The sequence below is a fragment of the Corvus moneduloides genome, chromosome 3 (genome assembly GCF_009650955.1).
Source record: "Corvus moneduloides isolate bCorMon1 chromosome 3, bCorMon1.pri, whole genome shotgun sequence".
Lineage (NCBI taxonomy): Eukaryota > Metazoa > Chordata > Aves > Passeriformes > Corvidae > Corvus > Corvus moneduloides.
In genome coordinates, this window is record NC_045478.1 from 64,492,294 (window position 1) to 64,518,868 (window position 26,575).

The 26,575-nt window shown below is 39.6% G+C and overlaps 1 protein-coding gene across 2 annotated transcripts in view; it reads left to right on the forward strand.

The window, feature by feature from the left end:
• The window catches only part of TULP4 (TUB like protein 4), a 156,859-nt gene that overhangs the window by 108,194 nt on the left and 22,090 nt on the right, over positions 1–26,575 (forward strand). For both annotated transcript variants that reach the window (XM_032101950.1, XM_032101952.1), the window contains exons 5-8: positions 8,720–8,900; positions 11,373–11,507; positions 15,794–15,960; positions 24,820–25,044. In XM_032101950.1, coding sequence (XP_031957841.1) covers positions 8,720–8,900; positions 11,373–11,507; positions 15,794–15,960; positions 24,820–25,044 — 708 coding nt within the window. The remainder of the gene's footprint in view (positions 1–8,719; positions 8,901–11,372; positions 11,508–15,793; positions 15,961–24,819; positions 25,045–26,575) is intronic.

Genomic DNA, 26,575 nt, shown 5'->3' on the forward strand with positions numbered 1-26,575 from the left:
TTGACTTCGTTTCCTGATTGAGTGGTTGTTGGTAAAACTAATTGCATTTTCCCACCAAATGTTGTTTTAGTTATAATTGTATATTTGTGAAGAATATGTGTTTTCAGAGACGTGTGTGCTTTCCTGGCAGAGTTTTGTGAGGAATCAGAAAACGGCACTGCTTGAAGAATATTACAGAGTACTTGTGCTGTGGGAGTTCAGTGGTCCAGGCTTGGAGTCCTGTCCAAGTTAATTGCCACAGAAGATGTTCTGTAGAAGGTGTTCAGCTGTTGGCCTTTTGTTCATTTTGCATGCTGCTTCAAATGTGTTTTTTTCACATTTTAAACTGAGGCATATCATTAATACAGTAAACACTATATAGAAGGGCAACTCTTCACTTAAAAATTTAATTGCTATAGGTTGCTTTCTTGAAAAATGTCTTGAGAGTCAAAAAGGAATATAGAAATGTGTGTGCCTGGAATACACGAGTCAGAATTAGTCTAGGTATAATTACAAGAATGTATAATAATCAGTCTGTCTGTGATTTACCAGAATGCTTTCAAATAACATTATCTTTGCCTGGACAATTGCTTCTATCCTCACATGTCCAGAGTAGTTAATAGCTTGAGATCCTGGTTTTAAGACTGCTTATATTTTTGACTCCTGAAGTGGCATGCAAGGCTGTATCTCATTTACAGTCATTCAGCCACATTATAGTATTTTAGAGAGAAATAAAGCCAGTGCAGTTTGAATTCCCAGTTTTTAGTATTTCAGTATTTATTAAATGGAGTTGTCACCAAGATCTTTGATGGATTTACTCTGCCTTCTCATTTGAGGGCTTTGTCATAGTTATCTAGATCCTATGGACTTTGTAAAAGAGAGAATGAACAGGCCTGAAAGTAGGTAACTAAGCCAGTGCTGCTTTTGAAAGGATTAATGGCCTCAAATGAGAATTTTACCGCTATATGTATGTTTATATATGCAGCTGGCTGAATGATCCTGGGCTGTACCAGCCATATGTGTGGCTGGTAATTCCTCATGTCCAAAGGAAACAGAAACTCTTCTTAAGATTTTTGGATATAAAGGCAGTCAGGGAAAATCTAGTGCTTTCCCCCTGAGCTTGGATGTGAATTTTAGTGATGTCTCTCTTTGTGTCAGTTCAATAAATCGTTTTACAGTGGCTGAATTTTTAATAGAAATAAAAAGTATTCAGCAGGAGACAAGCTGTCTCCCTCACTCTGCTTTTCTTTATTTCTCGCTGCATTTTGAGGTAAAAAGAAGGAAAGCCAGAAATATGACACTGAAAAAAAACTTCCACTTTGTAATGTGCAGAGAGAACTCCTGAGAGGAGTTCGCTGCACCGTCTCCTGCTTTGTGATGGAGAAACAGTAAACAAGAAAAGCCCAAGGAATGCAAAATGCTAATACTACATTTAAATGGACTGCAAAATGCTGTAGTTAAGCCTTGGCAACACTGACATTCTTTTGTTAGGCTAATGAATGAAAATAATTAAAGGCAATAATTTTCCCTCTAGGGAGTTGTTACTAGGCCTACCTGAATAAATAGAAGGTTGATCCATCATTTTGTATATTTATCACTTTATAGTTCAGTTAATTTTCAATCAGCAAAATAAATTTATCTCTATTAGTATGATGGCAGTATGGTGACAACTGTGAAGGCTGTTCCTATCATAAGTACTAATGCTTGTCCAGATGACTAAATCAGAGCAAACAGAACTAATTCAGCTTCCTTGAACTGCTCAGCATCTTCTGACAGTGCAAAGAGTTGACCTTATTAGCATTTTTGCAGTGTACTTTCTGAGGTGGCTAGTTTTTCCTGTGGGGGAAGATGTGGGAGGAGACTGAAGGAGAAAGCATAAAGACAGGTTTAAATTTTGAAAAAGTGAAGGTCAGTGAAGCAAAACATAAAACGAGGCAGCTGCGAATGCAGAGCTGCACAGGGCGAGTTGTTGGTGGCAGCATTGATATAGCCTGGTATGATGGCACCAAGATTTCAGCAGGTGTGTGTGCCAACAGACACACACACACACACACACGAAGGCAAAGAATAAAACAAAATGCTGGAAGGGCAAGGTTTGCCAAGTGCATAGGAAGAGGAATCCTTCAAACTTTGGAAGTGCAATGCTGGAGAACATTAAAAACTAAAAGCAAAAGTTTTTGTGAGCTTATTCGTGGTTTACTTGGTCACAAGACGGTGATAAGCTTTCTGCCCTGGGCTACAAGACTCATAACTGAGTCTAAGAAAATTAAAAGAGGGTCCTAGAACAAGTTAGTTTGAAATGCAGCAAATCCCTCTGTCTGACTGGTACATCCAAATATTATGAAAGATCTTGAATGTGCATGACTTAGCTTCTAGCAGAAATAATCATATCTGTGTCCTTAGTCTTGAAAGGCAACTCTATTTTCCTGCATTACTTTTAGAAAAGGGTTTAGGAACATTCAAGAAACGTGAAAATAAGGTTTACATCTGCACCTCACAACTGGTTTAAGCAAAAATTGAACAGGGAATAGCGAAACACCTGTTAACTTGCGTGAAAATCCTGGGTAGGATGTTTCTTCCAGAGGGAGATCATGATTCATGAGTCTCACAGAAATCTTTGCATGTGTCAGTAAAAATGATGAGTAGGAAAAAAAACCAGCCGAAATAGTATATTAAGTTCTGAAAAAGTCAACACATTCCAATGCAAATAGTCCCCCTCTTAGGATTTCCTGACAGAAATACCTGCTTTGGCACTGTGGTGATAAATCCTCTGCAGGGAGGAACTGGCAGGTATAGATACCCCAGCAAATTGTACCAATACGTATTGTACCTACTGCGTTTGGATGGATTAGCAGGGCAGAGAACTGGCCAGGAATCAATCTACAAAGGGCAAGACTGAGGAGTCAGTTTTCACTTAAAAACGTAGAGAGTGGGTTCACCTTTGTCACACTCTTTTAAATTATTTTTTATTTTAAAATGCAGCTGCTTAAGATATTTACCCTTGTAGGGCAGCAACACTTACAGGTTGCATACACTTTTAGTTGTATTACTTAGGGCTATAGAATGCTTGAGCATTTCATGTCCAGTAGACCTCAGTTTGCTGGACTGGCCCAGTAAAAATCTTCTAGGACACATCCAAGTCTTTGCTTTTCTAATGTGATCAGTCGCTTTCTGGAAAAACTTTGGTCACTTTGTGCTTCTAGCTGCTACCTGTCCTGTGGGAGAAGGAAGATCTATAACTTGAGAAATTGCTCAGTGGAGTTACAGACAGCTTAGCCACATCTTAGGGAAGATTAGAACACTTAAGATTTCATGACAAATTACGTTAATTTTCAGAATGTTTCAGTGTGTCCAGGAATTTAGATGCAATCTATTCATGCACCTTCCTTAGCCCCACAAGGCAAGGTCTATCTGTATGTGAAAATTGGGATTTTAACAGTCAGGTTGTACTAGGATGGAGTTTGCTGGATTCATTTTCAATGCTGTTTTAATTAGTGGAGTCTATGAGTTGTTTTGCTTTTGTGAGTTGTCAGATGTATGTTCTTTGTAAAAAGTCAGAGAGGATCTCTTAAAAATCCTGAGCCAGCAGGAGTAAAACAGACACATGTTCCTTTTTTAGCATTCTATCATTACAATACCGGAATATCTCACTTTAAAAGAGCTACCCTAAAGTAGCTTCCAATGGCTTTATGTTTCTTCCAGTAGCTATAGCAAATCCAGCTTCTAATGCTTCAACTTCAGCTTCTGTCAAAGGTTTGGTCGTTTCCCTGATGCAGAATGACAGCCCCTGTTCTAAAAATGTATCGATTAGATTTCCGGGGAGTTTTGTTTAACCAGCAACATTCAAAACCTTCAGTGGTAGTACTAAATGTCATGAAGAGAGGCATCTTGTTTTATCAATATCTTTCTGTAACAGTATTGACTGTTTAGTTTGTACAACCAAAACCTGAGATTGGAAATAATTCTGTCTTTTACTCCTCATATGTAAATAGAGTCATTGAATACTTTATAGCTGGGATTGGAGTTATCCTTGGTTATTTTAAAAGTCAAAGTGAGTGTAGTTCTGGAAAGCTTCTTTGACAATGAAGACAGGCAAAGATGCAGGAATGGGCTGTGGCTAGGTTCTCTGCAGATGTAAGTCAGCACAGCTTCCTTGGCTTAAGTCTGTAAATCCTAACAATTTAGTTTTCTCAGCTGCTGCATGTTACCAGATGTCATGAGATGGTAGGATCTCCTCCCTTCCTACTGGGCTGGTGTATTCCAGTTATCATAGAGCTTGAGTGTTGTTACTGTTGATGAGTTCAATTTACTTACATTAAACCAAATTAAATAACAACAAAATGTGTTTTGTGCAAAAAGAGCACCACTGTTAGAAAATTATACTTTTACAAAATAGTGGGCCTCCTGAGCTGGACCTTCAATGCACCAGGTCTTTGGTCACTCCATCGTGGCTTTGTGGATCTCAGTGCTGCCAGACTGCTTTCTGCTGGTCCTTTGTCTCGTCCAGAGCATTACAGCATCACAACAGATCTTACAGGAACTGTGAAGTTCAGCACAACTGATTTGTGTGTAGCAAAGCCACACAACACATTCAAGTTGTTTCTCTTGAGCTGAATTTTCAGCTTCTTGGCTGTTCTAATATTCATCTCCTCGTAAGAGGAATGCTTCAGAGCAGAATACCCCATCTTTTGCTTACCATATGTCTTTTAGAAATTGGTGTATTTCAGACTGTTAGTTGAAGGGTCCTTGATATCTTGGGCATTTAAGAGGGTTGCAGTCCTGAATGGTATGTTTCATGGATGACAGTTAAAAAATCTTTAGTTGAAAAACCTATTCATTTACCAAAACTAGGTTGTGAAACTCATCTCAAGTCATCACATAGATTAAAGAGGTCAGCACATTCCAGAGAAGGGTGTTTTTCAGTTATTCAGATTCGTTATAATAGATAGGAATCACCCCAAGCTTGGGTTTCGTGGAGAACTAAGGCACTTGTGTTTCAGAACTGAACCCAACTTTCAGCTCTTGGTACACTTGGAAAACCGTGTGTGCTATCCCAATGCTGTTTGTCACAGTTTTCCCTTCAAAGCACACAACATCTGGGCCCTACAGGAGCTCTGCATTTGTGTGACTTTTAATCAGCTACAGCTTCACTGTAGTGTAGGCTTTGTCATGTTTGATGTTTTGTAAAGACATACTGTATTTATGTTGTGGTACTGACTCACACTCGGAATGTCTTGGGTGATTTTAGGTATTTGGTTATCAGATTTCCTGCAAATGCAATTCTGCAAGTGGTAATACATGTAAGATCAGTTGTAATAATGAGCAGTGTGAAAGGAGAGGAGATGAGTCAAGAGAAGATCAGAACTAGGGGCCAAAGAACCATTTCAAAATAAGTAGTTGGGGTTTTTTTAAATTACTCTTATTGTCACTTAGCTTTTGTATTCAAGGGTTAACAAACCACTATAACTTGTTCGTTACCTTTTTCCAACATTCCGTCTGACCACCTAGATCTGCAAACACAAAAAAAATACGCAAAAAAATTAATTTGGGCATCTTAAATGTAACTTTTTAGTTTCTCTATTAGATCCTTTAGGGATATCCTGTGGCTCAACCTTTTGTCTGAAGGTTAAGAGAGTTTTATTTGTCAGACATAAGTAGCTTGAGTGTGGCATTTATAACCTGAGTAATGTTATGGATAACACCATTAGAGATTTTTACAGCTTCAGCAGGAGTTCAGCCAGCAGGACTATCAGCCTGATAAATGCTTTCATCTTAAAGGTTGTATTGCTACAATAACCCTGAAACTTAAAGCTGTTCCTTGAAACCTACAGCCTGGCTAAAGAGATGAAGTGTGCCCTCTGATATTTCTAGGTTGCTAAAGAGCTCTCTCAAGTTCCAGTGCAAGAATTAAGATGCTGACATGCAGCTGTTCTGAATTGGAAATTACTGAGTACTTCATAATTTTAAATTATTTGGGGGCAGTGCTACTCAAAAGAATTAGCTTTAGATTGAGATGAGACTGAACCTGTTGAGTGATGAGTCCAAAGATTTTATTCCTACCCAATTATAAAATGTTTCTGCAGGGTTTTAGGAGGCAGACTCTTGTACTGCTGCTTTCAGAAACAATAGAGTTTCACCTCCTCTGTTTAGGCATTTGCAGTTGTAGAACTTTCAGGAGACTAGTAAAAAACTAATCTATAGAGTAGACTGAGAGCAGTGTTAGAAGCTAGAAATGACAACTGGTAGGATTTTGCCTTTGTAAAAGTTTGTTTTGTTGAGATCAGAGAGTGGCTGTGTTTTGAAAGTGAATAGTGAAAGTGGCTGTGCACTGATCATGTATGTAAAAACAGTTGAAATAATGAACAATATGAAAGTAATGCCTTAGGTTTTAATTTTTATATTTTTCAAATCCATACTGCCTAGTGTGTAACTCTGAAGTTTCGTGTGGCCTGTTAGCTGCTGTTCTCTCATGCTGGTTAGACATAACAAACCCTCTCTAGGTTTGCTCTTCAAGGACACCTTGATTGTCCTAGGCCCCAAAATGTGTAAACTAAAGCCTTGAGAGGAGGAGCAAAGTTGGGGTAATTACATCATTAACTGAAATTATAATTGGAGAATTAGTTCTGATATGCAAATGGACCAAACTAATAAAAGTGTGAAGAACTTGTGACCCAGGGTCCATCTTGGGTGGAGCCCCTCATAGGCTTTACACTCTCAAGGTGTGCCTTTGAAGGCCCTTCAAATAAATACCTACTTTTATTCTTGTCTAGCCTCTATTTTCAGGTAGCCACTTCAAGGCATCAAAAGGAGATGGGATGATACAAGTGGAAGAAGAATAGAATAAGGGATCTTAAGGGAGGATAGTGTGAGATGAACAAAGGTTGAGTTCTTGCTTTTACATCTAGAATGGTAATCTGAGGCTTTTAGAAAACTTCAGCTGCTGTTTTAACCCAGCAACTATTTAACACAGAAATATGTGTAACATGTAATGATTACAGTTAAGGCATTCAGATACTGATTTTTTCAATATTTTTGATAATGTGAAACAACTCCATTGTTTTTCTTAAGATTTTAATGACTTATGGGAGTTCTTCTGTTAAATTTCCATTCTAGTTTACAACCTTCATTATGTTGATCATAGAAAAAATTTTAGTGCTTTTTTTTTTTGACTAAGACTTAAGAAGCCACACTTCCTTTCTGAAACTTCCAAAAGTGCAATAATGACAAATTGCATAAGTCTGATACAATACACACATTGAATACTGCAAGTCTGACACAGCATCTCAGTTGGAAAATAGAAAAGAGGACCTCTGACAGCAGAGGTCACCAAGGGTGATTGCAGGCTTTGAACCACAACTGTACAGGGAGATTCTAAGTAGGCTATGATTCTTCAGCTTGGGAAAGAGATGACTAGGGAATTAGAGGTCTGTAAAATTCTGACCAATGTTGAGAATGTAAGTAGGGAACAATTATTCTGTGTTTCTTTCGTTGTTAAGAGCCAAGGTTGCCAAATGAAACTATCAATTATCAAGGAAGAGGGATTTTTGTTGTTGTTGTTGTTGAAAAGTACAAGAGTGTGCAGGGGAGATGCCTGCTCAGTGCATCTTTTACTCTTCCCCAAACACTTGACCACTCTGAAAGGTGAGATACAAGGCTAGGTGAATTTCTGATCTGGGCATATATAATTGTTAGAATCTTAAATTTACAAGTACTGGAAATAGGTGGTAGACTGAAGAGCAATTGTAAGATTTGACCTTCCTTTTAGCCTCATTATTAATGCTGGCTAGTTTTCAAGTTGATATGTGCCTTTAGACTTGCTTTAAAATGTATTTGCCTCATACAGAATTATGTGATAACAGCAACAGCCTTGGCTAATGCATTTATTGCTTTAGGATTTATTAGTCTTTATTTCCTGAATTTTTTCTAAAATTCATCAAATATGCAGGATCTTAACTTTCTTAAAGCCTCAAGAGAGAAAATGTTTATTAAAAAAGAAATTGCAGGTTCCAATCTGTCTGACTTCAGTCTGTGTGATTGGCTATGGAGTTGTTTAAGGGCGAGAAAAACCTTGGATTATCCATTTTGTGTTTGAAATGGTGGGTGGAAGCTCTTCTCTTCCTGAGTGTGCGGCACATTGCCATCCCCTTGGCCTATGATAATCTACTTCCAGCTGACTGATCATACTGCTTTTGCCTCTTTTCGTTTTGGAAGGCATTCTCCCACCTTCTCCAGCTCATCAACTGAATAACCCGTCCTTCTCTATTCAGCTTTCTATTTCTCACAAGCCATTTGAAATCTCTGCTAGGACCTCACTTTTGTCAGCTGTGCCTTTTCTTTTGATATTGTTATGACTGATGCACACCTCAGTTTCTGCCACCAGGTTTAGGAGTTTTTGTATTATCCAAGAATACTGCAGAATCTGTGGTAGCCTTTCTGCCAGCTCACTTTAATTGCAGTAATGATGAAAGTGTAATGTCTCTTGTTAAAGTGAATGAAATACATCCACCATGAAACACTACTTGCTCACAAATTTTATGAACTTACCTGTAGATTCTGCTGCTTTAAGTTCATTCTTTAGATTCATCTTTGGTTGCAGTGTCCTATTCTGGCACCATTTCACATCCATGATTGCTTTGCTTTCAGTTAATTCCCAGCGTAGCTAGTTGATTACAAGATGCATTTGAAGGAGGATCCCGTGGCTGACATGTGGTGGGACTGCGGGCTGTTGTGTTTTTTTCAGGTACTGTTTGGCACTGCTGATGGACAGGTTATCGTCATGGACTGCCATGGCCGAATGCTGGCCCACGTGCTCCTTCACGAGTCAGATGGCATCCTCAACATGTCCTGGAACTACCCCAGCTTCCTGGTGGAGGACAGCAGCGAGAGCGACACAGACTCCGACGACTATTCCCCACCACAAGGTAGGGTTATGTGCACATCCTTCTGTTTCAGCTTTGCAGGTGCTCATGAAGACATCTCAAATGCCAGAGTGTTGTCACGCTGTACAAACCCAGCCGGGTGGCCACAGTTTGGAGCTCTGGTGGAGCAGAGAGCTGGTATGGGAGAATGGGTTTGTTCCCAGCTCTGCCACCAGCCTTGCTGCAGGTCATACCTCATCTGTGCTGCTCTGCCTCCATTTGCACAAATGAGATAACAACACAAAGCTCGATAAGTTTTCAGTGAGGGTGAGCGAAAAACAGTGGATAGGGACATGTCAGGTTTCACTGATAAGCAGATAGGAGGTATTGCAGTGGTTCATGTGTATGGAGGTAGTCAGAATGAAGCCACAGAAGTTAATGCACTATTATATAGATTCATGTGAAAAGACAGCAATACTAGATGTGGTGTAAAGTGCTATATATTTAGTTTTCTCTCTGTTTCATAGGATTTCTGTAATGGTCATCGTTACAGTCCCATCCTTGATAGTCCTGACATAAAGAGTTCCATAAATACTGTAGAAGGCTCAGAAATGAAGGTATTTCCTGCAATTACATGGAGTGGGAGGAGAGTGACTGGAGCTGGCTGGAGTTATTAATTCACATGCTTCAGAGCACATTGCCAGTTTGAGAGTCAGGAATAAATCCTTCCCTCTCCTTAAGTCTCAATACAACTCACTTGGTGAAATATTTTGGTTTTAAAGTCTTCGGAAATCATCTGTAGCAAAGGCTTATGAGGCCTAGGTGTCCATGCACAGTCAGTCAAGTAATTACTTCTCATTCAAGTAATGATAATACTTCCTGTCAATGTGGCTGATCAGTTTATAAACTCTAGGTAAGCTGTTCCTTGTGTTCCACTGTATCAAGCCTGAACTAAATTAAGAACTAAGTTAATACAACAGTGATTGTACAGTGAAAATTTTAAATACATAACAACTAGGAATAACTCTGAATTTGCATCTTGGATCTGAACCTCTGATATGAGAACTTTTGCAGTTCTAACTCTAATTTGGATTCAGACCAAAAAATCTACCTTTTCCAGTATATGTGTCTATATAATAAGCTTATGTATTTATCAAATATTGAAAGAAGATAATCTGATCACCTGGTAAAATGTTAGCATATTTTAAAACTGAATTTTGTTTTGGCTTTTATGCCTCACTTCTGGTACTGGGTAAGATTTCTTACCTTAGAAGGAAAGAAACAAACTTCAGCCTAGCAAGCTCCTAAAGCAAGACAGTCAACAACAATAAATTGGATTTTTTCTGGGTTTTTAGTGTGGTTTTTTTTTAAATACTGAGGTTCCAGTTGGAGGATGGTGAAATTGCAGAGTACACAGATGAGAACTTAAATGATCCAAATGTGTTAGCTTTTTCTGAGTCAGTCAGGGGGTGGGTGGTCTCGTTACAAGCCTACAAGCCTATTTTAATGATTACCCAAACATGATGTGTTTTCTTTAGAGTAGATGCAGCATAAACCTCTCAAAGGTGACAAGCCTTTGACTCACACAGATGTGTAGGAAGGACTAGAAGTTTGTTGGGATTTTCATATTAAATTATATACACACAGAGGTGCTAGTTACTAGATATCTTTCTCCAAAGTGCTTTCTCATCAGCTTTTTTACAAGTCCAGGAAGCAACAGTACTCTTAACCGGTTCTGCCGTTTTTGTTGACTGGAAAGATGTTGGCTGGGCCTTGAGAGGCACTTAATCAGGAAAAAGAAACTGTAAACAGAAGGAGTTAAACAGCAAAAGCTACAGATGGCAATATTGGTCATGAAGTATTTGAACGAGGGAATTTTAGTGAATCACTGAAAAACAAGCCCAGAGGAGCAGAGACTTTGCAGAAATGGTTTTTAAAGCCAAGTGTTCCATTTGGGCTCACCTCTGTGGGTGATCCTGTTATGCAGAAAGGCAGGTACCTTTTCATGCTGCTGCCTAGACATTTAGAATGCAGTAATTTGTGAAAGGTCAGTACATTCTCTCAGAAGTTCTTAAAATGTCTCTATGTGACTTCAGGAGGAGTCTTTTGCCCAAGCAAAAAGTGTATAGAACAAATCACTTTTAATGTCATTGTATTGTTCATCATGCTGGTTTTCAACTGGGGTTCCAAGAAAGCCTTCCAAGGCATTGTTTGGGGCTTTTTTGTCACTCTGGGGAGTTGACAGTGGAGAAAGACTGAAAAACACCGCTATGTAACATAATAGTATATGCATAAATCACTGTGGTTATGCTGCAGTAAAACTTGACAAAGTAAAAGCACTGAGGTTTCACAGAAACAGAGAAGCTTAACTAGCTAAACCTGCTTTGCTTGTGCCCACAGATGCTGCAGAAATAAGCAGGTAGAGAGGCTTGAAACAACTCCTGATGGTGGTAGGCTGAAGTACAGTGTGTTTCGGCCTGGATGTGATTATTTTTGGTTGTTTACCTTTTGCTCACTCAGAGCCTCCTTTTGCAGATGGACCAGCTGCATATCCAGTCCCAGTGCAGAACACCAAGCCACTACTTACTGTCAGCTTCACGTCAGGAGACATCAGTTTAATGAACAATTACGATGACTTGTCTCCTACTATCATCCGCTCAGGGTTGAAAGGTACAAAAAGAAGCCATTTCTTCCCCTTCCTATGCCCTGTTTTTCTTGTATTTTTGATGCTGTGTGCATGGGTTACATTTTTGTGGCTCTTGCTCCTTAACCCAGGAGCCCTTGGCGCTGTTATTGCCGTTTCCAGCAGTGACACCTGCTGGAGGAAGAGCAGCTCTTGGCTGATGGAGTTTTTGTGTTTGAAAAAATGTTTCACAATATTTTTGAGATCTTATTTTTATGGCACTTTTGTAGAGCACTTGATGTGTTTTGCAGTTTTCCAGCAGAATGCATTAATATGTTTATGCTTCTTTGTGTGAATGTCTCTGCTATGTAACACTTCCTTCGCATGTTTAATTTACAAGGTCTTCCATACTTTTGGTAATCTTGTATAAATTACAATGCTGCTTTGGTTCTCACTATTACTGAAAACTTGTTAGAATTATTAATTATCAAGAGGCAAATTACTCTGAGAGAGGAAAAATTTCAGTGATTAATTACTATACATCTTGCTAACGGATATGCATGAATGTTTGTACAATCAGTATTCCATGTAAAATCTTGAATTCACACTGAAATTTTTACTCTTCTTACCTATTAAAAATGTCCTTTACTTTTCCAGCAGTCTCAGTGCAATTTACTGTGCTTTGCCTGCAGAGACATTTTTATTCAATACAGCACATAGGCACATACTTAAATATAGGTTCCACTGAAGCTTTTTCATCTCCACAGATAAATTAGTTTTAAATTAGATGAAAAGAGAATTAGGCTGTTGGAGCAGACTCTTAGCGGTTCTGAAATAGTGGGATGTTTTTGGTGAAAAGTTGCCCTAACACCAGCCCCATAGTTTTTGGGTGATCTGCCATGTGCAGTAGCCTTAGGAGGTAAAAAATTCACCTTTGAGGTTTCTTTTCCACTCCTTCCTCCATCTGTGCCAACAAAAGAAATGTGTGAGTGGCAAAATGCAGATTCATGAGACAACCCTACAATCCAGAAAACTTCATCAGCTGAAAGGATACCAAAAGTGTGGAAAACTGGAGCCAACTTACAGAGGCTATTGTGATAATCACTACTGGGTCTGCTCAGCATTTCTACAGTATTAGAGTAATTAGAGTACTGAGCAGTCTTGAGTTGTCATCTAGTCTTGCTTTCAACTGGAAACAGTAGGAGAAACAAGCCCCATCTTATTCCCTGTTTAGAGTTGCAGGACTCTGTCTTGCTGAGGATGTCTGTCCTGTTTCTCTTTCCCCATTGACTTTCAGTAGTGGAAGAAAAATCCCTTAAGTTATGTCACCCTCCTGTAGCAAAATATTGATGTGCTAGATAGGGTAGAAGTATTTTTATTAGTTGTAGACTGGACTACATCGTTTTCATCGGTAGACAAAAATTGTGTGGCATCTTACTGGATTGGGAATGTGTATGAGACAGAGAAACGTGATTGGGATATCACTGTCTGTTGTTTTAAGCACTGTACAGTGGAAAGTATTTCACATCTGGTTTTATATAGATGTCCACACTTCTTCTGTCTTCATATTTTTTTTTCAAGTGACTCTAAATTTTACTGGCTTCTGTCACAGGCAAGAATGCGCAAAACTACCAAGTATGGTCTTCAGTATTGTCTACAAGTTCTTGTTCATGTGTTTGTGTTTAAAATCTCACAGTATTGCTCTGTGATCTCTGCAGCAGATATCCTTGCCTTTATAGGCTGCTGTAGGCTACTAAATGTGTTTTTAAAGCAGGCAAGTATGAAATTATTTCAAGCAGTAACAATATATTTTTTTCCATTCTACTAGTTTTTCAGAGCCATCATTTTACTGGGAATATTTCTGTTAAATTGACAGAGGAAAAACTTTGATTACCCAAATAAAAGTTCTTCTTTTCATCCAGTTTGAACAGTCCTGGTAGCTTTTGTCAGTCCTAGTGGAGGTCCTGAACTGTTCAGATGTATCCTTTATTTTTTTTGTGCCTTTTAACTTGGTGATTCTCAGAGCACCGCTACCTGCAGAACTGCTGAGCTGCATCTACTAATTGTACTAGTTAGCCACAACTACTGCCTGCAGAGCTGTTGCACATTTACAGTCCTCTGTGTTCCAGGTTGGCTGGTATACTGCCTGTGGTGGCTGGGAAGTAGTTTTGAGGGGTGACTGATCCACTGATTCTGTTTTAGACCATTAGCCTAGATGAAACCTCCAGCTAATTTTTAATCTCTGTGTTGGTGCTGAGAACCTATTTATCAGTTATTTTGTGTAAAGGTCCAGTAGTCATTGAAAATCCTGTTGGCAGTGGAGGCCTATCAGTAGAGCCACACTGTCCTGGGAGGATGCTGCAGCCCACATCCACCCCTTTGCTGCCTTTGCAGCAGTCTAGTTGTAGGAGTTTGAGAGAGAGGGAGAAAACTGCTGGACAAAGTAACCACTCCTCTTCCTCTTGGCATGGGGATCAGCTGCAAGTTTTACCTGAAGACATGTATCCAAAGGACACAGCTTTTTCATTATGGTAGTTCTGTAGTTATCCAGTTACCAAAAGTGGAGCTGTTCAGCTTGCCTTGTTTATTTCTAACTTGCCTATCTTTTTCCTCTCTGAGAAAGATGAATTAAATCCCATTGTAGGTTACTCAGAGGGGTGAAAACTAAGAGAAAACAAGAGGCATACAATGCCTAGCTGTGGAAAAATTACCTTGAGGAACATGCAGTTTCCCTCTGATATCTACAGAAGCATAATTCCCATAAGAAATATCAGAAAGTTGAAATAATACAAAACCATTTTAAATTGCACATAAAAGTCCCTGAAAATGACAAGTTGACAACTTGAAACAATTTTGAGATCCTTCCTGCCAACTCTCATTTCTCTCCTGCTTCTTCATTTGAAGACAGCTTCTCGCCCACAAGTGTCTTCAAAAGGTTCTTGGCAGATTGAGCATCCCAGAGCACGAAAGTTTTGTCTTTACCTTCACTTTGTCTCAGACAAAATAGCTGCCTTTCACCTCTGGTTTAAGAGTAAAAAAGATTTAAAGACTAGCTCAGTATTCCTTGAACATGCAAATCTGCCTTTGAAACACGAGCAGAAATGCAAAATACCGGTTTAGAGTTACTCTTGAAGTGTCACAAACAACTAGAGGATATAAGGGTTTGAAATAAGCATCCCCAAATTAAGTTGTGGGCGTCCCTCATCATGAGGTGCCTGTAAGAGAAGTAACTGATATGTATATTCATATCCCTGTATATGAGAGCCTGAGCAGTCCCTGTGTGATTCCAGCAAAGCCCTGCTAAGCAGGTGAGTAGATTTTCACAAGTCAGAATCACAGAATCATTAGGGTTGGAAGGGACCTCTGGGGATCTTCCAGTCCAACCCCCCTGCCAAGGCAGGGTCCTCTAGAACAGGTTACACTGGGACTTGCCTTGGTGGGTTTTTAACGTCTGCAGAGAGGAAGAATCCACAACTTCCCTGGACAGCCTCTTCCAGTGCTCTGCCACCCTCACTGTAAGGAAGTTCTTCCTCACGTTGAGGTGAAAGTTCTTGTGCTTTAGTTTATGGCCATTGCTCCTCATCCTGTTGCTGGGCACCACTGAAAAGAGTCTGGCGCCATCTTCTCGGCACAAACCTTTGAGATATTTATATGCATTGGTAAGGTCTTCTCTCAGCCTGCTCTAGACCAAATAGGCCCAGCTCCTTCAGTCTCTCCTTGTAAGAGAGATTCTCCAGAGCCTTCACCATCTTTGTATGATGGTGGCCAAAGAAAACATATGATATGGAGGCCATATGAATTTATGAACAGAAGTCCAAATCCTTTTAGTTTCATGTTGTACTGTTGTAACTCTAGTTCGAGTTATGCTAAAAGTTGTATTGACTGCCAGTGAGAACATGAGGCATTGCCAGATATTCTGCTTTTTTGCACTATAGGCCCTTCCAGACAAACACTCTTTGCTGCTCTCTTTATCTGCATATTAACTTGATTCCACTTATTTACCCCAAAGCTGTATGTAGGATCTTCCACATCAGTTTCAACATCTCTAGTAAATTCTTGTCCTTATGTGTTTAGGAGCAACTACTGATTACATTCTAGACTCACCACAGAGAAAAAAGAATGTTTTTTATACTTTTTTTTAAATTTACAAAATAAAGAGTCATTCTCAAAAGTGCATCTGTGGCATATTTTGTACTATTTCAATGAAAGGATTTAGGTTTCTACCTACTTTTGAGAGCATGTTTTATCTGTTCAAGTCACTTTGCAGCATCTGGAAATTCTGTTCCTGTTGTTTGTAATCAGTGATTATTGCAAAGCATCTTTGTGATTTCAGATGTGGTGGTACAGTGGTGCACACAAGGAGACCTGCTTGCAGTAGCAGGCATGGAGAAGCAGAACCAGGTGGTTGACCTCAGCAATGGTTCCCTGTTGAAAAGCGCACTTGTCAAGTTCTACAACGTGCGTGGGGAACATATCTACACTCTGGAGACACCTGTGCAGGTAGGAGGCATTTTTAAAGTCAATTCTCCATGCTTTGCTGACATGTTTTTCCCACATTAGCTCTTTGGTGTAGCCCTGCAATGTGGGAAAGGTTGCAAGATGTCCCAAATCCATTCTAAAACACAATATAGATAAAAATGCACTATAAACAATGATTTGTTTGCATTAAGGTAGACATGCAAGACCGCACCTGATTCTAAGGTCCACTGTGCTAGGTATTGTGGAAGTACAAAAGGAGAGAGTCTGTTTCCCAAACTTGCTGGGCCATGAATAGACAGATAGAAAAAGAAAATTCCATTGTTTTATGGATAAGTGACTGAGGAGAAAAAAAACTAAGTAACTTGCTTAATGTTGTAGCAGAGCCAAGAGCTGCACAAAAATATTCCCAGTCCAGTATCATAACTACAAGATTATTCAGTCTTTGTTATTGTAATTTTCTAATGTACAATCAGTTGGTGTTATGCAGTAACCTCAGTCATGTAACTCGCCAAGTAAATGCCAACACATGGTCTGTGAGCTGCTCAGGAGCACAAAATACTTTATTGGTCTTTGCCGGTATTTCAGAGCCCAGCTGAATGTAATTCTGTGTCACTTTCTGCAGAATAGGGATGTCTCCATTCTGATTTCTGCTGCTAGTAATTAAACTTTATAATAGCTTTGAAATCTGAAAGAGAAGGAAAATGCTGTCGATCTGTTAATTATTTTTAATGATGATACCATGTATTATCATTTTTTTTTCCAGTACCTTGATCTGGGATGGATGCAAAAGGGTGACATAGTAAACCATCTGCTATGCCTTTGTGTTTGCTTATATTTAGCATTAACCTCTGCTTATTAACCTTAGCACTCTAATTTAGATAGAATTCTTTAGTTGTGTAAAGTGTGAAATAATGGTCTCTAAAGCCAACCTAAATATGTACAGTGACATCTAATGCTGATTTAGGAACCTAAAGGACTTATCCATAAACACAGCTTTATTGTCTTAAACGTAGCCCTTTCAGCAAAGTAGCACAGCCTTTCCTCTCTGGATCAATTCTGAAGAAAACATATTTATATCAGTGTTGCTTTTTCCCAGCCCAGGTAAAAAGCAAACCTTGTTCTGTTACTTCAGTACCAGAATTCAGTGGGTGCACATTAGCTGGTGCCAGGCTGTGAAATCCCACTGAGGTTTGAGCATCAGAACCCACCAGATGAGGTTGCCTGAAGGTACGCGTGTGTGCGGGCTCTTCCCTCGCTGCTTTGTTCCTGATAAATCTCAAATTCTCCTTCATTTAAATACTTTCATCTCCTCTAGTTCTCCACATATAAATTCAACTTCTTTTCATGTTTTCAGCTCTTCTCCTTTCTCCTCTACTTAACCAGCTGGGAGAAAGCATATATTGTGGCTGATGTGGGGGCTAATTATTCTGCCATTATGTGAGTGCTCACAGGACAGCTGAGAGGTCAGACAGAACAGGTGACTGCCAAGTTTGTACTGCAGTATTTCCAATAGTGGAAGTAGTAACATAAGCCTCTCTGCTCTTTCCAGCTGCTTTTTTTGTTGGGAATAGCAGTATTTTAATGTAATGGAGATTTCTTCCCCCTTTGTCAACTGCAGACTAAAAGCCAACAACTTGAGAAGTTGTAAGCCAGCTCGGAAGTGAAGGATGAGGATGGTCAGGGAGCGGCAACCACCACTTAATAACAGAATCAAGGAGTCTCATTTCCTTTGGAAATCAGTATAAAAATAACATTCAAACTGATACATTTATGTTTATTAAAAAACTGTGTGCATAAACCTACCTAAAATTAGAGCCACTCCTCTTCTCTTACTAGTCAGCGTTCAGTCTCTTTATTTGGTGCGTTTAAATTCATATTTACTCAGCTGCAGGAGGAAGTGAGGGAAGAACACCTGTATCTGCTCATGTGGACTTTATTCTCCCATGTATTTCAGTGCTGGTCTAGCAGTATTACCAGCTAAATGACAGGTATCCTAGAACATTGTTAAGTATTTAGTTTATTGAAAAAACCAGATAAAAACCACTGTTGCAAAAAAATTGCTAGTAACTTCTGTTATGCTGTACTTCTGCTCCAAAGATGTATGTGCAAAGATGACAGAGTGAGTCAGTGGTCCCAGTAATTTGTCTCATGACAAATTCATCAGAGTAAATTAATTAGTTTTCTATACTATGGCAGTCAGCCTTGTAATGGGATTTTATAAAATTCATCACTGGCTACTGGACTAAAAAAAATCAAGGAAAACAAAAGAATTTCCTCATTTTGAACTCTTCTGCTAAAACTTTCTTATGAAGAAGCAAATGTGTGACTGGAAAAGCACATTTATTATACATAAGTGTTGTTCTGAATACAAAAACCATAAAATATAAAACAACCATGAACATAAAAAATAGTAGACTAAGGTAAAAAACTGATTTTCCATGTGGTCCTCTATCCCAGTTCTTTGACAAAGCAGATGTCTGAACATTTTATCTGTAAAATATACTGAACTGTTTTTGTTTCTGCTATTTGTCTGTCCCGTCTTCAGTAGGATATTCAGGAAACAGATTTTATTGTTTATAACAAAATTCTGTCTAAAACTGACAGGATTTATATGCAGCTTGGCTGGAATGTTACTGAACATAAAGTCACTGCAAACCCCAGTGGTAGAATAGATTTGGGAGCTGCAGGTAACTCATCTTGATGATGACTGTTGTCATGGATCCCTTTGAGATGTTTTATATGCTGCCTTCTCCTCCAGCTTTAGTGTGGTTTTGGCATCCTCTGTCTCGTTTGATTAACTCTCTTAAGCTTTTACCTTCACTGTAGGAATTTATAGTTCCTAAACCTAGTTTGCTGACTATAAAACCCTAGATAGGGAAATCACACTTGTTTAGAAGTATCGAAATAAAAGCAGTAGCTTTGCTTGAAAAACAACATTCATAAACAGAGCGGGAGAGTTGGCATAGTGTAGCAGTGGCTCCCATTCCTGGCTCTGGGGCTTCAGCCTGGCATCCTGCAAGGATGTGACTGCAGAATATAGTGGAAAGAGCTGAAAAAGCAACAGTAAGGGCTGGTCAAATGTTGAACTGAATTTTACAGAGAGAGCATATCTTAAGGGCTGGTGATCGGCTGATGACTATTCAAGAACATACTATCAATTTCTGTGAAATTTACCTCTTACTACACCCATCCTTGTATACACCACGAACACTAATGTGAGGCACCAAAAATATGCCTGTTTTTTCATGGTCCTGCTTTTTCAACATTTAAAAATGTGATTGTAACAGCAGGCTGCCCTGCTAGTCATAATGTTTTTATTGGAAGAATGTTAATTTCTTACATTGTTTGTTAAGTCCTCACAACCCTTTCCTAACATCAAGCAGGGATGAGAATAATCAGCTCATTTAAGACTGTTTTATAGTCTTGCTAAAATTGTTTACCAAATGCTGCAGCCCAGTTCTGTCACTTTAGAAGTTCTCACCTAATGTGCAGACAGGTCTTTATTATAGCAACTAACTGCTGTCACTTCTGATTGGAAACAGCTGCTTCATATCTTCCTATATCCTGAACTTTAAACAGGAGTCTCCCACAGGATCACTTCAAAATTACCTAACTGCCAACTTTAACAAACTTGTGAATTTTTTCTTTCTAATGGTTCAAAGTTGTGGCTTATATTTTGGCCCCTTCTTCAGTTTTTATGATTTTTTTTGTATGTCCCAGGGAGGACCAGGGGAACAAGAACACAGAAGTTGCAATGCAGATCTCCTCTATACACCTTTAATTCTACAGTAAATTTACATTAGCTTATGATTTTATATCACTGTGTAACTGGTGTGAGGACAGATTAAATCTCGAGTGCAGTGAAGGACGATGAGAATGAACTAAGCTTCACATGTGGTATAGACAAGATTAAATGTAAAAAACCTGTGTTTATCAGTGTAATATTTTTAAACCTAATTCAAAGGGGTGTACCAAAGACTAAATCTTTATAGAAGAAATTTCCAGAAGTCTTTGAGAAGACAACCCACTTGCTATTGACCTACTGCTGTCAGCATTTCACAGACGGCTTCTCTGCTGGAAATGTCCCAGCATCTAAATGAATATATTTAAGATTATATGATCCTGCAGAAACCCGGTAGTTCTGTAAAGACTAAAGAAGGAAGGTGCAATTTTAGGTTTAATTCAGATCAGAAAGAAGAGGGTGCTTTTTATGTTATTCAACTGAGCAAACCTTGCTTACTTTTCTTCATTTATTTCACACAGTGTATTCAGGTTTGTTGCATCTGAATTAATGTTGCCTTTAATTTATATTGCCTGAAATCAATTTTATTTAGTTGATATAGGATGACAACAAAGCTTCAAGAAGAGTTTATTTTCTTAAAAAAATAAAGGAAAAAAAGCAACAGTTTAGAACTAACTGATGAAACTTGCTTTAGGATAGCAATAAAGACCTTGGTGTTCTTTATATAGGCCATAGGATCACCTCTGCTGCAGAAATGGATTTTGGGCAGCACTGGAAAATGAAGACACTTTTGTAAGGAAATCTTTCTATTAAAATGGAGTCTTGTTCTGTTGACTTCTTAAAAAAATACTGTAGAAATAGAGAGGATATAAGAAACACCTGCAAATCAAATAAGAGTTTATTACATCAAAAATCATATCAGGCCATAGCAGTGTGATTTCTCACCATTTTTCATCATCAGTTCCTAGCAGTTAATATTTTTCCCACTGTAAATATGAGGAGCAGAAGAATGAAGGAGTGTTAGCCATCCACGAATGCTGTGGCAGTACAGAGGTGTGCACACACAACTCACAAGAGCCAGGTGGGCACTGCAGCCATTGCACCTTTCAGCTTGGCTCTGAGAGGGAAGAGTGTGCATCTCCACATCAGCAGTCTGGAGTGAGAGCAAGCAGGCAGTGGTGTACTTACTCATGCATATCCTTACACTGGATAGATACTATTTTGCAGTTGTGTTCTTTCTCCTGAGGAAAGTCCTGTTAGTTCCTGGGCTTTCTGCCCTGGAATACTATTTTTATTTCATTACCAGCGGGAGTCCCAGTGCCAATAAACAAGGGATTAGTTCAAGCAGCAGGCAGACCCCATGGCTCAGGATTTCTGAGCTCAAGGCAGGCAGCGAGAATCAGCTAGAACAGTGTTTTCATTGACTCAACTGCATACAAGTGATGGAATGTATATGAATTGTGTTCTCTTCTGTAAGAGAGATAGTAGAGTGACTTATAAGAAGCAACCACAGAGCTTTGAGCAGGAATATCCGTTCCTGCACACTTTTCTAAGTGGAATCAACATCCCAGCTGGAGGTACAGATTTGAGTAGCTGTAGCTCACTTTCAAGCCCACTTGGAAAGAAATGGCAAAAGAGCTCCTTCTTGGCCACCTGTTAAGATGTGTTTTCAGTCAGTATTTCTCCTAATAAAGCATCTTTTTTTTTTTTTTTGTCTTTTAGCCACTGACTTTTAATATATAACTGTCATAGAGCTGCATGTTTGTATTTAAACCCTGGAATTCATTCAGGTATTTACAGGTTATGCTGATATTTTTCAAAACCTGATGGTATTTTTATATGCAAAGTGAGATTAGAAATTCTCATGTTATATTTGTAGCTGCATTTCTTTGTTCCTAGCAGAAAAAAAACCCCAACTGTGCAAACATGGAAAATAAAATTCTCCTGTTCTAGAGTCTGCTTGTTCATTTTGTAACAGGTGCAATTTGGGTACAACAACTTTTGTCCTTCCTTGTTTTGCTAAAACAGTGCAAATAAGTGGATGCTTTATGAGGAGCAATACTTTTGTGTTGGTTGTTGGAGGTCAATGTTTTTTCTCAAGTAGAGTTTGAAAAGAAATCTGTGGCCAGCTTGTAACTGACTTGCTGCAGTAATTGATTCATATCCCTTGTCCAGCAAGGGAAAGAGTAGGAAGCATAGTTATTGAAAAATATTATTGGAGCAGTACTTTAAAGGTCAGGTCAGATCTGGCATTTGGGTGATCTTTTATTTCTCCAAGCCTGTAATGACAGGCTAATTTTCCCTGAAGCTCATCTGAAGTCTTAGCCCTTCACTGTAAATTAAGTGTTGCTGAATACTAGGCTGGAGGAGCACCAAGGGTCTGACCATTTCAGAGAAAGGAAGGCAAGGTGTGTCTGGTGGCGTGGTGCAAGTGCACTTTGTTGAGGTTGAAAGTATTAAAACATACGAGGTGTGTGGGGAGAATAATTGTACAAATGGAAGAGTAGAAATATCATTATTTACAAACAGTACAGCACTTGTTAGTATTGTGTGTGTTCGTTTAAACATGCACTCACATATTGTTTGCACATTCATAAACAGAATATGAGAGCATCACACATTGAGAAGTTTAGAGGGTGACTGAACTGTGGTTGCCTGTTGGAAAACTGTAGTGAAGTTTTCAACTTCTGACTTTCTACTCTTTGGAGCTCCACAGTGTTATGTTGCCTGAGGTCCCACCCCATGTTTCAAAGCTTCTGAAAAACCTTTGCCTTGAGACCGTGTTAAAGATTGCAAAGGTTCTTGCACTGGTACTGTCTGCACCTCCAACATTCTCTGCATGCAGCAGTAACCTGAGGAAAGAGGTGATTTTATTTGATTCTATTTGGATGAAGAATGTCCTACCTGAGTGTGATATATTGGGTTATAATAGCTGCAACACTAGACATCATGTCTGGGTGTGCTGTATTGGATTATGATAGCTGGGATATTAGACTTCTCTTCTGCCATTAAAGCCTATCCAATAAATAAACATTTATGTGCCAAGTCACATACTTGTTTGTTCCCACACTGTGTTTATAGGTAAGCTGCAGTTGAGGCAAGGTGAACAGCAGTATGCAGTTTGGATCCCACAGTAATGATCAGGTAGATAGTTCGGCCCATGCTGGGATTCAGCCCTTGGGGAAAATCAGGGTCATTTCTACTAGCTCTGTTCTCAGGCTGTCATATAGTAGATGTGGCAGGTGCCTACCTTGTGCCAGTGCCTTTTCAATTGTATTTTTTTTGTAAGCAGCTTGAACTGTCTCATTGCTGCCAGACAGTGCAAGGGCCGAGCCACACTCACAAATCATGAAAATACCAATCAGTTGGGGATACTTCATGTGATCTCTCATCAAATTTTAGGCTGTATCCCACAGATTATGGTTATGACAAGCCATGTAGAATTATTGATGCTACACAAAGGATTTCTCAATTCTTTTGAAGTTCTCCACTACAAAATGCATTTAGCAATTACTGTGAAAATCACAAGGTTCACATGTTGCTGCTTTCTATTTGCATATCAGTCAGCCTGAAGATTTGTGCCTTCATGGAGGTGTGTGTGTGGTATTGCCTAGATGTAATTAAAATGAAGCTCCTTCATTCCTCCTACTTTAAAAACAGTATTTTTCTTGAAATTTAAATCTAGGATAAGGTGACATAATAGGGAAGATTTCTTCTGTGAAAAAGTTTTTCATCCAAAGCTTTATCTTGATGATAAACATTGAGATAGTGCTGTGCCAGCTGCATTCTGCTTCATACCAGTCACATAAAAACATCTCTTCCCAGTTTCTCGCCTTTAAGCATCTTGAATTTGTAAATGGAAGGGAAGCTTTTTCCCCTGACTAGATGAGTAACTTCTGGGCTGATCTAACCCCGCGCTCTGGGTACCATACTGCTAATAGAGGAGTGAATAAAGGCTATTATTGGTGGTGCTTTAACCCACCAATCTTCTTGCTAGATGCATCTTGTGAAAAGCTATTCCAAAGATACCCTGACCTTTCAATAAATACAGTTCATAATTTAGATGAAAAACATGTTTGCTTAAACTTTTGAGTGTCACAGATTGTGAAAACAAGGAAGACCTTCACAGAAAGGAGTAAATCTTTTGTGGTTCACTGATCTCAGCCTGCTGTATCGTATTCTTCATGGACTTAGAGTTTCATCTTCACTCCGTGTTGTTTATTTGCACAGATGGGATTGAAATACCACAGGGTATGTGTATATAAGCAAATACAGGTGCTTTGTAACACAGAAAGCAAGAGATGACAGGTGGATGCAAGTAACCCTTAAGAAGGGCAGAGGTAATGATGACAGGGTTAGAAGAGGTCACAACAAACTGGTACTTTACATGGAAAGATGAGATTTAGAAGGAAAGTTTAGGGAGCTCCTTGCAAGCAGGAAATAAATGTCCTAAGCAGCATTGTTTGAGTTGTTTATCATTATTCTGTTCCACATTGTGACATTTAGTACCAGTTGGCCCTCACTCTTTCTATTTTTACTGTCATGATTTAGACATTTCTGAGTGTAGACAAGACAAAAGGCCATTCTCTGTTGTGTTCCTGGTGCTCTTTCACAGTTCAGTTCCTCTGGGAATAGTTCAAAAGAGACACTGTGCTGCAGAAGACTTGGCGCAAGACAAGAAAGCTGATTGGGTTTTCTCCACTTGTTTTTTAAGCGCCTCTGGGCATATAATTTAACTTTTGAGTTGTAAAACATGAGCTGTTACCAGTGCATGAGGACTGATTAGATGACTGAATAAATCATTTGGATAGGGCATCAAAAGATCCTGCTTCTCAACACCCTGTGTCTTTAATGTCACTTATCCTATCTAGGTACTGAATTTGGTAGCTGATTCCTTGTGTGAAGAGCTTTAAGCATTCTGATCAAAAGCACTGAATAAACATCAACTGCTGTTTTTGATGATTTCAGATGTGCACATCCTTCTTCTGTGGGCAGCGGTGGGCACTTTTAAGTTTCTGGAAGACTTAGGGTAATGTGATCGGTGCTGAATTCATGTGATCACTTGCTGTGCAGCCACCTTGGCGAAAGATCTTTAACACAAAATCTTTTGAAGTTGTACCCTTTTGCTCTTCATGCAGCGTCCCATCATCTCGATCTGTTGGGGTCACAGGGATTCCCGCCTGCTGATGGCTTCTGGGCCCGCGCTGTACGTGGTCAGAGTGGAGCACAGGGTCTCCAGTCTGCAGCTGCTGTGCCAGCAGACCATCGCCAGCTCTCTGCGGGATGACAAGGACATCAGCAAGCTGACCCTGCCCCCTCGGCTCTGCTCGTACCTCACCACTGCCTTTATACCAACAATCAAGGTAAAAAGAAACAAATGTGTGTATTGTGGAGAGGAAAGTGTTCCCAGACTCCTGCCCCCCACCCCATGGTGCTCCTAAGTGGCAGTGGCTAAATTATAAGATTTTATCATTTTAAAAGCTCTCCTGTCCTCTTCAAGACCCCACTGATGCATTTGGTGCCTATTAAAAATCTGAAAAGAAGGTTTACACATGCTGATCTGCATTATTCCATGGAGATGGCCTTTCCAAGTACATTACAAGGGTAAAATATGCTGGTGACTCACAAAGACTTCTGAAGAAGCTCACGCTGGTGATAATACTGTGTCATGGTTACAGGAGGGATTCACAGGGATAAAACTGTTGCCTCCTTACATGTAACGAGTGCTTATATTTCCAGGAAGATCGGACTTAGGACCTGGGGCTGCCTAAACATTTCTAGTAACAGTGAGTTCTGCTAATCTTACTGCTCCAACAATGCTATGGAAAAATGACCCAGATATCACACCTTTTCCTGTACTATGAGCAGAATCATCTGCACAACCCATTTGTTTCATGGTTTTGCCCTCAGTATCATCTTGGGATTTCCAAGCTGTTTATCACAGCCTATAAAGCAGAGCATTAGCTGGTAAATGCTCAACATTCAAACATACATTTTTGTGATTTTTTGTGTATGTGTTGCAGTAGTCTCTTGAGCCAAAGGTCCTTGTTAAAACAATGCAGAGCTAGAACAACTAATTTGAAATCAGTGGGGCTGGCCCAGCTTAAATGAGAACAAATTATGCCTACAAAATAATAATTCAGCATGATTCCATTTGGGTACTGCTAATCAGAGCAGTTTGTGCAACTGTAAATAATTTCATTTGTCAGAGAACAATAAATGCCTTGCTGTAACCATAACTCCTGGATCTCCAAAGATGCAGAGCATTTATCAGACTAGCAGTCTCTAGTTCTTTCCATCCTTCTCCCCAGGATGCTTTCCATGTTATTCCAGAGCCACCCCTCTCTAGAGCATCAGTGACAATTTCCTGGCTGTCAGGGAAGGCAGGGTAGGGGATGGGATGGCTGGATGAAGGCAGCAGTCGGCTGTAGCAAGGCTGGGAGCCCTGGTGGGGATCAGATAGCAGTTCAGGGGCACATTGTTGCCAACAGCCCTTGTGTCACCTCCTAGAGGGGATGCCGGGGTGCGGAGCAGTTGTAGGGCTGCGTAGCTGAGAGGTGGAAGCGGGGATTCCAGAAGCCACGTGCCTGTCCTGTTTCATGGGTATTTCTGGAGCCTCCTCAGCACATACACTTTACCCTGGCTTGTCCCAGTCACCCACTCAACCTATGTTGTCAGCCATACCTTTGGTGCTAGGCAAGGCACTCTCTTCCCTGTGTGCATTCCTCTGCCCCCTCCAGCTTGCAGACTGCACTATAGTTCACTCCTCGGCCCATACCTATTTGCCACGTTAAGGAAGCTTATTTTTTCCCTACCTTTTTTTTACTATACTTTCATTTTGAAAGAAACTCCATTGGCTTACACACATTAATAGTATTTGTGTCATACAGGCTA